This window comes from Cetorhinus maximus, chromosome 2 (genome assembly GCF_964194155.1).
Source record: "Cetorhinus maximus chromosome 2, sCetMax3.hap1.1, whole genome shotgun sequence".
Lineage (NCBI taxonomy): Eukaryota > Metazoa > Chordata > Chondrichthyes > Lamniformes > Cetorhinidae > Cetorhinus > Cetorhinus maximus.
Window position 1 is genome coordinate 77,150,141 of NC_135880.1, and position 13,900 is coordinate 77,164,040.

The 13,900-nt window shown below is 39.3% G+C and overlaps 1 protein-coding gene across 4 annotated transcripts in view; it reads left to right on the forward strand.

The window, feature by feature from the left end:
• The window catches only part of apc (APC regulator of WNT signaling pathway), a 269,901-nt gene extending 256,001 nt beyond the window's left edge, over positions 1-13,900 (forward strand). For all 4 annotated transcript variants that reach the window (XM_078566296.1, XM_078566303.1, XM_078566314.1 and 1 more), the window contains 4 exons: positions 458-535; positions 1,455-1,571; positions 3,312-3,526; positions 6,337-13,900. In XM_078566296.1, coding sequence (XP_078422422.1) covers positions 458-535; positions 1,455-1,571; positions 3,312-3,526; positions 6,337-12,985 — 7,059 coding nt within the window. In that variant the 3' untranslated portion in view covers positions 12,986-13,900. The remainder of the gene's footprint in view (positions 1-457; positions 536-1,454; positions 1,572-3,311; positions 3,527-6,336) is intronic.

The following is a 13,900-nucleotide window of genomic DNA, read 5'->3' on the forward strand; positions in this document are numbered from 1 at the left end:
GATCAAATTGATTTATGGCCTTGGGCAAGAGATGCAATGGGCTGTGAGGAAAAACTGTATTTACGCAGCGAGTGGTAATGACCTCAAGTTCGCTGCTTACAAGGATGGTGAAATTGGAGACAAAGGAAATTGAAAGGGTGCTTGAGGGGAAATAAACTTGCAGAGCCAAGGAGATAGAACAGGTAGTGGGACTGACTGGATTGCTGAACAAGAGCCAGGATGGATTCTACAGACCGAATGGCCGCCTCCTGTGCAGGTATGACAGTGACTCATTTGTGTGGCATAGCTATTTTCTGTGGTGGCAAATTCCTGTCTACTGCTGGTGTCATTGTTTGCATCGATTGTCAGCTAGTGTTTCCCACTTGTCGTGATTGAAATGTTTAAGTGACCGTGGCTTAAAAAAATGAAATTACGTTTATGTCAGAGTTGTTTCTGCAATATTGTTTCCTCTTCACAGGCCACGCTCTGTTCTATGAAAGGCTGTATGAGAGCAATGGTAGCTCAACTGAAGTCAGAAAGTGAAGATCTACAGCAGGTAGGAATAATTGTTTTTAAACTTAGGTTTCAGTGGAAGGTCAGGGCACTGTTTTAAAATTAGGGGTCGTCCTTTTAGTACAGAGATGAGAAATTTTTTCTCAGAGGGTTGTGCGACTTTGGAACACTCTGCCTCAGAAGGCGGTGGAGATGGAGTCATTGAATATTTTTAAGGCGGAGGTAGATAGATTCTCGTTAGGCAAGGGAATCAAAGGTTATCGGGGGTAGATGGGAATGTGGAATTCAAAACATAAACCATTCAGCCATTAATTTCTTGAACGGCGGAGCAGGCTCAAGGGGCCAAATGGCCTACTACTGTTCCTATTTTGAATGTTCATTTGTTCATAACTTCAGTATATAGAATTGTTAAACCAATCTCTGAAAATCACCTTGGTTAAACAAAACCATTTGAAGTGTAAGATTTTCCTAAATACATTGAGCACCTTAAACGGATCATTATATGGCTACTGTCTTGCCAAGTTGAGAATAAATTGGAAACAGTGGCACACAAGTAATAACTGAGAATGTTAGTCATCATGCTATCTTAATTTGGGGGAAGATAATGCAAACCCTTAAATTTCCTTTGTGTGATGTATAGTTTCTCACATTTTAATCAAATGCTGCATTTAATCAGATGTTCAACACTGTATATTCGAATCACAGCACAACCATGACCATTTTTGTGAAAAGATTCTTACCATCGTTTATTTTTATTTTACAACTGGCTTTTTCTGTTAATTTTTAAGAAGAATATTTTTGTATTAACTTGAGAGAGTCTAATGACCATAGCGATCAGTTCCATGTTGTCATGCATTAGGAATGCATAAAAAAAATAAAATGGCAAATCTAGTCAAAGCATTGCAACACTTTCATTTATCTGCTGAATTCTTTTGATTGTCAAACATATTTTTCTGTTATAGGTAATTGCAAGTGTATTGCGAAATCTATCATGGCGAGCTGATGTAAACAGCAAAAAGATCTTGCGTGAAGTTGGAAGTGTGAGCGCGTTAATGGAATGTGCATTGGATGTGAAAAAGGTAGAACAATTCTTTCACAAAAGTTAAAATTACAGCTATGTTCCATTCAAAATATTCACACGTGACTTTCAAATGTTTAAACTCTCTTGCCATCTTACCTACTTAAAATCTAAATTGAATTTATTGGTACAACTTCAGCAAACCTATTCCTTTTATGAAAAATAATCATTGTTTTTGTGACCGATGATCCAGTAATAATGTATATTATTAATTTGTCAGATAACTTGAGGTTTTCAAAATTATGAAATATTTTTAAGAGGGTAAATAGCAAAAGATTTTTTTCCATTGTTTTTGCATCATTAACAAGATATTGTGGATGCAAGATGATCATTAGAAGAATGTATGTGTTACTTGGAAGAAACTTTCAGAATGGTTATTAGAGCCTTGTATATATGTTAGCACAGGTGACTATTGAAAATAATTTAGAACAGAAATTGGTAAGTAGTTAAACAAGAATATAAAAGGGTGAAACAACCAGGTGAAGAGATTAAAGGAGAGAGTCCCATTGGAGAGCCAACAGAGGCAGGATAGGTCAAATAGATGCCTCTGTTGCAAATTCTAAAACAGTGACTTGCATGAGGAGAAGATTTGTAAATCTGATTACTTGCAAGTTCCAGTCAAAGGTGGATGCAGCACCACTTTGACTCCAAGTACTTGTACTTACTCCACAAGACAGTCTCAAAATGGGAAGTGCATGTTGAAGGAAGGCGTGAAGAATTAAAATTCTCAAGCGCTGAAAATCAGGCTCATCTCGATGCCTGATACTTAAATCTGAACTCTAGCTGAGCGGAGGCTCCAGAGTCTTAGATCCTGAATCATGCTGTCTTGCAAATCTTCATAGTTTTCTGTTAGATTCGCTTCTATAAATAGTGATTTTGAGGATCCCATGTCTGCGTTTTGTTTGATAAGGTAAAAGAATAAAATATCTCTGGTCTACTTTAAAATCTGTGGAATGTCATTTCCTATCTGTACGTTTCTCTTGTAACGTAAAGCTTAGTATCTCAAGATAAAGATTTCCAAAGTGCAAACTAGTGATTCATAAAAAATACATAATAGTTACAGCATAGAAAAGAGATCATAGCTGTGCCATGTATTGGTAGGTTGTACATTGATTTCATCCATTTAATTTGCATCTCAACTAAATGGTGTAGAAGGTAGAGGCAATGCTTGGCATTTCCCATGGAGATTGAAGCCCTTCAACCAATTGCTGAACAACACTGACCAGCAGAACTAATGTACATAGCCTAAAAAAACTTAAAAGATGGGGAATAAACTCATATTTTAAATGTTACAGAATGTATACTCTCCCACCCTTGGATTGTTTGATCTTGAGCAGAGTGAATACTTAAAGAAATATTCTAATTTACTCAGACCGCTACATTGTGGACAGTCATTGCCAGAAGATGGATGCCCAAGCAGGCATTAAAATACTTCTACCTACCTATTGTTGCAATATAAATATCTCTATAAATTTGACAGCTTAAAGATTGTATACACTACTGTAATATACTGCAAGTGCTATCTATCAAGGTTTTTATAATCTTTCTAATTATGCTTTGGGGGAGACAATAGGAAAAATTATGAGAGAAATTAAAAATATTGTAACATTCAAATTTATGTGTTGAAAGATGCACAACACAAAATCTATTTTACATATCATGGAAATGTTCAAAAACGTCTCCCAAGTCATGCTAATAAAAAAATTGTAATTGTATATTAATTATTCCCTCATTTTTAAAGGAATCAACCCTAAAGAGTGTTCTTAGTGCCCTTTGGAATTTATCTGCACACTGCACTGAGAATAAGGCTGACATCTGTTCTGTCTGTGGTGCTCTTGCATTTTTGGTCGGCACTTTAACCTACAGAAGCCAAACTAATACACTCGCCATTATTGAAAGTGGAGGTGGCATCCTAAGGAATGTTTCTAGTCTGATTGCTACAAATGAAGATCACAGGTGTGTGCAGTCTTTCTTCCTTTATCATCACTTTATGTAAAACAGTCGCTTAGATATCAATAATCATGGTGATTTGAAAGATATCTTGACTTTTGAGTGTTTGTAATGAATTATACCCTAGGTTCCGCATCTACAAAATGTTACTATCCCAGTGGGGAGCTGTAAACCAAAATAACCAAATTTACCAAATAACCCCCAAATGAAGAAATTCTACTTTCACACGAATCAGAATCAGTGCAAGTTAAACATGAATTGCCGGGGATATTACGGTTGGGGCGGACTGTAAATTGCACAATTAGCAGGTACATCACCCCATGCAGCAATCTGGTAGCATGTGCAATCTCTCAGTCTTTCCAACTCGGCCTCCAATATTGGATCTCTCACTTTTCCTACTCAATGGATTTTTTCCTCAAGTCACCCACATCCACTCCTTCCAAGTTCTCCAGGGATAGTCGTCACCCAAATGACATGCTCCTGCAGAACATCCTTGGCTAGGTTCACTACAGTCTTGATGGCCTAGATTTCCTTGAGACTCCTTTAGCTGATCCTTTGACAAACCATGTTAAATGGTCTGGTCGGATCTGGCAAAACTGAAGCATAGCCATAGAATTGTCCAATTCACAATCCCTGTTTTAACTCTGTTTTCTGTTTTCAGCTTTCTCTCCCTTTCCAATGTGTTACACACACCTCCTTGTAAATATGCCTCCTTTGTTCTTCCCCTGCCGCACCTTCTTTGTCTTTGACCACACTGCGTCCGTATCTTAACTTCCTTCCTGTTTGTACTACTTGCAGGTCAAGGGTCGCCAGGTCACAGTGATTGTCATTTCTTCTTATCCAAGAAAATTCCAGTTGATCCCTTTTCTTAAAAGTCCCTTTCAAACATTCTTTAAAAAGTATTACAGATTCCGTAGACATTTTAAAGAAATTTTTTTTACTGTACTGCTTCCAGGTCAAAGGTAGTCACAACAGATGCAGTTTGGCCATTTATGGCGCTTATGAATTTGAAACCACGGACTGACATATTATAAAGTTGTTCACACTTGTAAGCAAACTCTCCATTCTGTTTAGCATCATCCATATGCTAATGATGTGGGGAATAATACTTTCATAGAAGAATGAAACTAATTTTACAAGAAATTTTACCAGCTTACATCTATAAATATAGATAACCATTTTCAAAAACTTAAATTGGTTAAGAAAGCTCTTGCTGGAAAATATTCCTCTGTTGGAAGTAAGTGCGTGTATGTCACTCAAATAGATTTGTTAAATTGAATCTCTCAGCTGAACGTACAGTATCTGCAGTTTTTGGTACTGCTCAATTTACAATTTTTGATATCAGCACTGAATCTTAAAATTTAGAACAATTTTCTGAAGTACAGAGTATTCAAAGCAGAAGATTCATAATTATTCGCAATCTATCCAACTCCTGCACAATGCAAAAGTAAGCTTCCATAGTCAAGCCCACACTTCCTATAAACCCAAATTCAGCCTTGTGTGTGTAGTATAATTGTCGACCTTAGCTCAGTTTTGCTATTCTTACATCTGAGTCAGGTGCCATCTTTTAGATGAGATGTGAGACTGAAGCCTTTTCTGCTCAAGAGTAGGAGAGATTTTCCCTTGTCCTCACTGATTTCTGTGCCTCAACCAGTAGCACTGAAATAGATCATCTGATCATTTATCTGTTTGCAATTTGAGGCACCTTCTTGACATGAAAGGTGCTGTTTTTTTTTTATTAATGTAGCCTTAAATTGCTGAGGATACACTGGAAATATGTAGTATCAATTTAGGCTTCTGATTTCTGCAAAAGACAGAAAAGCACCTTACTGACAAACCATGTCAGTCAGGCTAAAACTAATCTGAAATTCATGCAAGGCGTATTTTTTTTTTACAGAAGCAAGAATAAATGATTAAATAAATTGACAGAGCCCTTAATTCACATTGTCTTAAACATCATTTCAAAGTAACAAAGCATTTTGAGAGTCTTACTATCTTTTGGTGGTAACATTGGCTTCCATGGATATAAAAGCAATATGGAACAGATGTTGGAAATCTGTAATAAGCAGAGTGGTGGAAAAATTCAGCAAGTCAGGTGGCATCTGTGGAGAGAGAAATTAAGGCAGACAAAAAGTCATCGACCTGAGACATTAACTCTGTTTCTCTTGCTTCAGATGCTGTCTGATCTACTGAGAATTTCCTGTTTTTATTTCAGCTTCCATGGAGTTCTACGCCACCACAATGATTTGGATATATGGCTTTACCTGATGAATTAAAGCAATGGCTTTTTATCTTTGTTCTCTCTTGGAGGTCTCTGAATACAGAGCTGTCTCTGGAAATAGATTTAAAATGCCTGCTTCCCAGATACCTAACCACACCTACAGGGCAAAGATTCCCTACAGTAGACAACTGCCTTATTGCAGGATGCCCCTTGTAAGGCAGCCACCATAAATAACGGCTCTGTCTCTTTCTTGCAGGAGAAAACTTAAAACATTAAAAGTCCACTGCACTCCCCTATAACCCTGCCCTGCATTTTTCCCTTTCCTCTCTCCCCTTCCCTATCTTCCCTCCTCCTTCCTCTCCCCATCTTCACCCCTGCTGCTTTCCCCTCTCTGCCCCCCTCCCCTCCCTTATCCCATAAAGCATTTCAAGATTGTGTTCGTGAATTTGAAAAGGACAGTCCACACAAATAATCTGTGACTGTTTCACACATTATTCTTATTTTCTTGGGCTTTTTTGCTTTGATTGAAATTGATATAAGCTAGCGTGTATTTGGTTTATAAATGGTTTTATAAATAATTCTGTTTTCTACTCAGACAAATCCTACGAGAAAACAATTGCCTACAGACATTGCTACAGCACTTAAAATCGCACAGCTTGACAATAGTTAGCAATGCATGTGGAACCCTTTGGAATCTCTCTGCTCGCAATGCCAAGGATCAGGAATCTTTGTGGGACATGGGAGCAGTTAGCATGCTCAAAAATCTAATTCATTCCAAACACAAAATGATTGCAATGGGAAGTGCTGCAGCTTTGAGGAATCTAATGGCCAACAGACCTGCTAAATACAAAGATGCCAACATTATGTCCCCAGGATCGAGTCTACCATCTCTGCATGTTCGAAAACAAAAGGCTCTGGAAGCAGAGCTGGATGCTCAACAATTATCAGAGACTTTTGATAATATTGATAATTTGAGCCCCAAAACATCCCATCGCAATAGACAAAGACATAAGCAAGGAAGATATAGTGAGTATGTTCTGGACTCTGGAAGGCATAATGATGACGGGGTATGCAGGTCAGAGAGTTTCAACACTGGAAATTTGACTGTGCTGTCACCATACATGGCTTCTTCAATGTTACCTGGCTCATCAAGAGAGAGCAGGGGGAGTGTAGAAAGTTCCAGAGCAGAAAAAGACCGAAGTGTAGAAAGAGATCGAAGAGGAACAGATGCTGCTTCCTTTCCTGCTTCATCTGATAATGTGCCAGATCCTTCAAAAAGAATAGGCAGACAGATTCCTACTACTGCCGCTCAAATAGCCAAGGTGATGGATGAGGTATCAAATATACATTTATCCTCAGAGGACAGAAATTCAGCATCTGCTTCTGACCTACATTGTGTGCCAGAGGACAGGACTGGAATGAGACGAGCATCATCATCTCATCCCAATTCTAACATTTTTAACTATGCTAAACCTGAAAACTCCAACAGAACCACTTCCATGCCTTACGGGAAAATGGAGTACAGGAGGTCATCAAATGATAGCTTGAATAGCGTTAGCAGCAGTGATGGCTATGGGAAAAGAGGGCAGATGAAACCATCAATAGAGTCCTATTCAGAGGATGATGAAAGCAAATTCTGCAATTATGAAAAATATCCAGCTGATCTTGCCAACAAAATTCACAATGCTAATCATTTAGATGACAATGATGCAGAATTAGACACACCAATTAATTACAGTCTTAAATATTCAGATGAACAGTTAAACTCTGGCCGACAGAGTCCATCCCAAAATGAACAGTGGGCACGGCAAAAGCATATTGTGGAAGAGGAGATGAAAAGGAATGAACATAAACAGACCAGAAATCAACCCTCTGAATATTCTATTTACTGTGAAAGTACCTGTAGTGGGGATGAAGCACGTATTAAATTCCAACCTCGATTTGGTCAGTCAGATTGCTCTTACAAGGCCAGGGCACATAAGTCAGAGCAAATTAGAGTAGATTCTGAGCACAGAATGAACCAAAAAGTTAATCCAACTCTTTGCCAAGTAGATGATTATGAAGATGACAAACCCACCAACTACAGTGAACGGTACTCTGAAGAACAACAGCATGAGGAGGAAGAGGACAGGCCCACAAATTATAGCATAAAGTTTACAGAGGAAGAACACCATGTTGAACAGCCAATTGATTACAGCTTGAAGTATTCCTCAGAAATCCCACCACCTTCACAGAAGCAATCTTTCATGTATTCAAAAGGTCCTCCGATTCAAGATGCAACAAAGGATCATGCAGCATCAAGTTGTGGAAACACATCAAGTTCCAAAATTACATCTTCTCAACAGAGGCGACTTCACCCTAGCGCTGCACAAACTAGAACAAGTGCCGCTCCAGCAGTGCAGAAACCAACCACTTGTAAGGCTCCTTCAATTAACCAAGAAACTATGCAGACTTATTGTGTAGAGGATACTCCTATTTGTTTTTCAAGATGTAGTTCACTATCATCTCTTTCATCAGAGGATGAAATGGAAGGGCGTGGCCAAGCCAAGCATGTATCAGATGATGGAACCACGTTGCAGATTATTGACCTTAAGGAAAGTCATGGACAGTTATCTGCTGAGGCAGCAATAGGTGAAGGTTCCTCTACTTCGCAGCATACGCGAATGAAACAAAGTAGGCTGCAGGCCACCAATGTGTCTCAACCTGATATTTCTAGGCAGAAAGCTGTTGAGTTCTCTTCAGGTGCCAAATCACCATCCAAGAGTGGAGCACAGACTCCTAAAAGCCCACCAGAGCACTATGTGCAGGAAACTCCTTTGGTATTCAGCAGATGCAGTTCAGTCAGCTCACTGGGGAGTTTTGAAAGTCAATCAATTGCCAGTTCCATTCAGAGTGAACCTTGCAGTGAAATGGTTAGTGGAGTTATAAGCCCAAGTGATCTTCCAGACAGTCCAGGACAGACAATGCCTCCTAGTAGAAGTAAAACTCCTCCACCTCAACCACCTCAACTAAAGAGAGATGCACATAAAATCAAGGAACAAACTAATGTTAAAAGCAGAGAGACTGGCCAAAGGCAAGAGGCTGTAAATGCAGCAGTCCAAAGAGTCCAAGTTCCTCAGGATGCTGATAGCCTGATGCATTTTGCCACAGAAAACACTCCAGATGGATTTTCTTGTGCATCAAGTTTAAGCGCTCTTAGCCTTGATGAGCCATTTATTCAGAAAGATCTTGAGCTCAGAGTAATGCCTCCTGTTTATGAAGATGATCATAGGAGTGAAGAACTTGATAAGGAGGAAAATACAAGTGTGAAAAATAAGTGTAAAGCAGAGAAAGCTGCAGAACCTGAGAAAGATATATTGGAAGATGATGATGACGACGATATTGATATCTTAGAAGAATGCATAAATTCAGCCATGCCAACTAAATCTTCCAGTAAGGCAAAGAAAACTGCTGCTAGTACAACATCACGGATACCACCTCCTGTAGCAAGGAAACCAAGTCAGTTGCCTGTATACAAATTGCTTTCTAATCAAAATAGAGTCCATGCTCAAAAGCATGTCAGTTTTAATCATGACATATTTAGGGAAGATATGCCACGAGTCTACTGTGTTGAAGGAACACCAATAAACTTTTCAACTGCTACATCTCTAAGTGACCTCACCATTGAGTCACCTCCAAATGAATTAGCAAATTCAGAAGGCGTTCGGCCTGCATCTGAATCTGCAATGATGGAAAAGAGAGATACTATCCCAACTGAGGGCAGGAGTATGGACGATGCTGAGACAGCAAAAGGCCTCATTACTGCTCAGCCAGGGCAAGATGAGAAAACGGAAGAAGGTGATATTCTAGCTGAATGTATAAACTCTGCTATGCCAAAAGGAAAGAGCCATAAACCCTATAGAATTAAAAAAATGATGAATCAAATGCAACATGTATCAACACCTGTCAACAATGCAAATCAGCAAGAGGCTGAGAAAAGGAAGCCAACATCTCCAGTGAAACCATTGTCTCAGAACACGGAATACAAAGCACGTTCATTACAGCGAACATCTGTACCTGATCCTCCAAGTAGCTTTTCTGCTGAAGGCAATTACACAGAACACAGAAAAGACATGGAAAAGGCTAGCAAAAGGCAAACCACAAAAAATGCTGCTGGGGATTTTCAAGATAAACCACCAAATAGTGATAACCGTATTCGTGGAGGTTTTGTATTTGACTCCCCACATCATTATACTCCAATTGAAGGAACTCCGTATTGTTTTTCACGGAATGATTCACTGAGTTCACTTGACTTTGATGATGATGATACCGATCTCACAAAAGAGAAAGCAGAACTGAAAAAAGAAAAAGGCAAAAAAGACAAACCTTCTAATGATGTAAAAAATTGTCATAACGAACAAATTCCTAACAGTCAGCAACCCACAGACAGAATGCAGCCAGGTCAAAAATCCTTACCAAGCAGAGGGCAGTCAAAATCTGCATTACACAGGCAGGCTGTTTTCTCTCAAACACCAAAAGACAACAATGACCGAGAAACAGTTACAGATGAGAAAATGCAGAATTTTGCCATTGAAGATACTCCTGTCTGCTTTTCTCGTAATTCATCCTTAAGTTCTCTCAGTGATATTGACCAAGAGAATAATAATAAAAAAGCAACACAGCATAGTGAACAGGGAGAGCACACAAATAGTCAAGTCGCAGTTAACAGACCTCCAGCCTCTGGCTATGCGCCCAAGTCATTTCATGTTGAAGACACACCTGTGTGCTTTTCTAGAAATAGCTCCCTTAGCTCTCTTAGCATTGACTCTGAAGATGACCTTCTGCAGGAGTGTATAAGTTCAGCTATGCCAAAAAAGAAAAAACACCTTGCAAAAGGTAAGAGTAACTGGGAAAATGCAGGAAGCGATACTTCTGCAGCATCAGTAGAAGAAGCAGAAGAGCCTATGAATTTAAGAGAGCAAGTGCAAAGCCCTATTTCAGAACAGGCTTTTTCCCCAGATTCTGAAAGCTTTGACTGGAAAGCCATTCAAGAGGGTGCTAATTCTATAGTAAGTAGCTTGCATCAAGCTGCTGCTTGCCTGTCAAGACAGGGTTCTTCTGACTCTGATTCCATTCTGTCACTTAAATCTGGTATTTCCTTAGGATCGCCCTTTCATCTTACACCTGACCAGGAAGAAAAACCATTCAGTTCCAATAAAGGCCCCAAAATCATGAAACCTGGTGAGAAAATTACCAGTGACAACAAAAAGAACGACGAGGAAAATGTTAAAGCTATTCGAGGGGGGAAAAGGGTATATAAAAGTTTAATAACTGGGAAAACCCGTTCAAACGTTGAGACTGCTTCCAGTCAACCAAAACACACACAACAGGCAAATATACCTATGATCTCACGTGGAAGGACTATGATTCACATACCTGGTGTAAGGAACAGCTCACCTAGCACCAGCCCTATTCCAAAGATGCCACCAAAAAATACAACCTCTATAAGTCCAAGTCCAGGACAACCTTCAAATAATTCACCGAGAAGCATTAAAACTCCAGTAAAATCAGAATCGAGTCCAATAGGCAAGCAAACAGGCGCTCAGGGAGCATCAAGCAGCAAAGGACCTTCTAGGTCAGGATCTAGAGATTCTACTCCTTCTAGACCTTCCCAACAATCACTCTCAAGACCAATGCAGTCTCCAGGTCGCAATTCAATATCTCCAGGAAGAAATGGGATCAGCCCTTCTAACAAGATATCACAACTGCCAAGGACATCTTCTCCAAGTACTGCCTCAGCCAAACCTTCAGGATCAGGAAGAATGCCTTACACATCTCCAGGTAGACCAATGAGTCAGCAAGCCCCCTCAAAGCAAACAGGTCTAGGAAAGGGCACACCATCTATTACAAGAAGTGAATCAAATTCTAAGGGGCTAAGCCAGAGTGCCAGCAGCACTGTTCCAGGTAAAAGAGTGGAACTGTCAAGAATGTCTTCAACAAAATCAAGTGGCAGTGAATCCGACAGATCTGAAAGGCCTACATTAATGCGTCAGTCAACTTTTATAAAGGAAGCCCCAAGTCCAACATTAAGGAGAAAATTAGAAGAGTCTACTTCTTTTGAATCTTTATCACCACCTTCTAGGCCTGCATCACCAACCAGATCACAAACTCAGACTCCAGTTTTAAGTCCATCTCAGCATCTAGATGGGATGCCCAGTCATTTATCAAATCAAACTAGCAGTTGGAGAAAAGTACCTCCAAATCAAAATCTCTCTGCAGAACATCTTGAAGGGAGGCCTATGCGGAAACATGACATAGCTCGTTCTCATTCTGAAAGCCCTTCAAGGCTTCCTGTGAACAGATCAGGTACATGGAAGCGAGAACATAGCAAACATTCCTCATCCCTTCCTCGAGTTAGCACATGGCGACGAACAGGGAGTTCTTCATCAATCCTGTCAGCTTCTTCAGAATCAAGTGAAAAAGCTAAAAGTGAAGATGAAAAACCACATCAAGGGAATTTTGCATATGGTAATAAACAAGTCAAGGAAAACGCAGCTCCTTTGAGGGGAACTTGGAGAAAAATTAAAGATAATGAAATTTCACAAACGAACAACCATCCTCAGAATTCTTCAGCTCCAAATAGTGTTGAATCCAAGCATTTAGTTTACCAGATGGCACCTCCTGTGTCAAAGACTGAGGATGTGTGGGTGAGAATTGAGGACTGCCCAATAAACAATCCTCGGCCTGGAAAATCTCCAACAGGTAATACACCCCCAGTTATCGATGATGTGCCTGAAAAGTTGCTTCTAAGTGATGAAGAAGGCTCAGGTGATGGACAGAACAAACTAGCTTCAGAACATAGAACTCCTCCTCATGGACTAAGAATGGAAAAATGTTTAAATTCATTTACGCAGTTGGATAGCCCAGAGAAAAAGGCAACAGAAACAAAATCTGCTGTGAACAGTTCTGCTACCTCACCGGAAATTGAGACCACAGTTGTCACCGAGCGTACACCTTTTAGTTCAAACAGTTCAAGCAAGCACAACTCACCTAGTGGTACTGTTGCTGCAAGAGTAACTCCTTTCAATTATGTACCCAGCCCTCGTAAAAGTAGCACAGACAACAGCTCCACACGGCCATCACAAATTCCAACTCCTGTAAACAACAATAAAAGAAAGGAGAGCTCTAAATCTGAAACCACTGAGTCTAGTGGAAATCAAAGCCCTAAACGTCATTCTGGATCATATTTAGTAACTTCTGTTTGAAATAACTGTGGTTGTAGAAAATTGATTTACAATGTATGATTTTGGCACAATTACCTGATATTTGGAGATGAGTGGTTTTACAAGAAATATTGATCAACTTAGATGCATTTGTAAATACCTCTACTTTTTTTTTCTTTGCAGAGGGTCTTTGTTAAGGAAGCCATATTTGATAGGGAACAATATAGATGCTGGTGGAAATTTGGCAGATGCATTTGATTAGGAGGTTTGAGATTATTCCTGCAAGTCATAACCAATCAACACATTGTACAGTCAGTTTTACTTGTATTATGTATTAAGAGTTCATGCCATAATCCTTTATGTATTGCTTGGCTTAATAACTTAAAAGTACTTGGAAATTGTCTAGGTAAGTCCATTAAAACGTATCAATCATGTTCAACATTTTAATAGCAAAAAAAGGTCAGGGAGTTTTAAAAACTAGAAATTAATTACACACATGCAAAAAAGTGAATGAAATGAGTATTAATATTCCATGTTAGTAATTGTGAAGTATCCTAACCCTCTAAGCAATCATGCAGCTGTGAAATTCACAGCCTTATGATTTCTGCTGCAACAACCTTCCCCAGCCTGCTCTTCTGCATGATCAGATTGGATGGTATGTTGTTTGAAGCAATGACTCAATTCTGTGGTCACATGATGTGCATAGATAGCTAAGGTGTATGAATATACACTGCTGTGTGTGTGCTGCAAAAAGAGATTGTCTGTAACCTTGCAGCTTTGGACTGGAGTATTTTCTCCTGATCTAGATTTTACCAGAAAAGTAGTTAGAGCCATTGCTATGCTGTAACTTGTTGTATATTGTTATTTGAGGTGAGATGGCTACTCTTTTATGAATGAGACAGAAATTGTTTCAGAAGAACTAAATGAACATTTCAAAATAAATTATTACTGTATGTA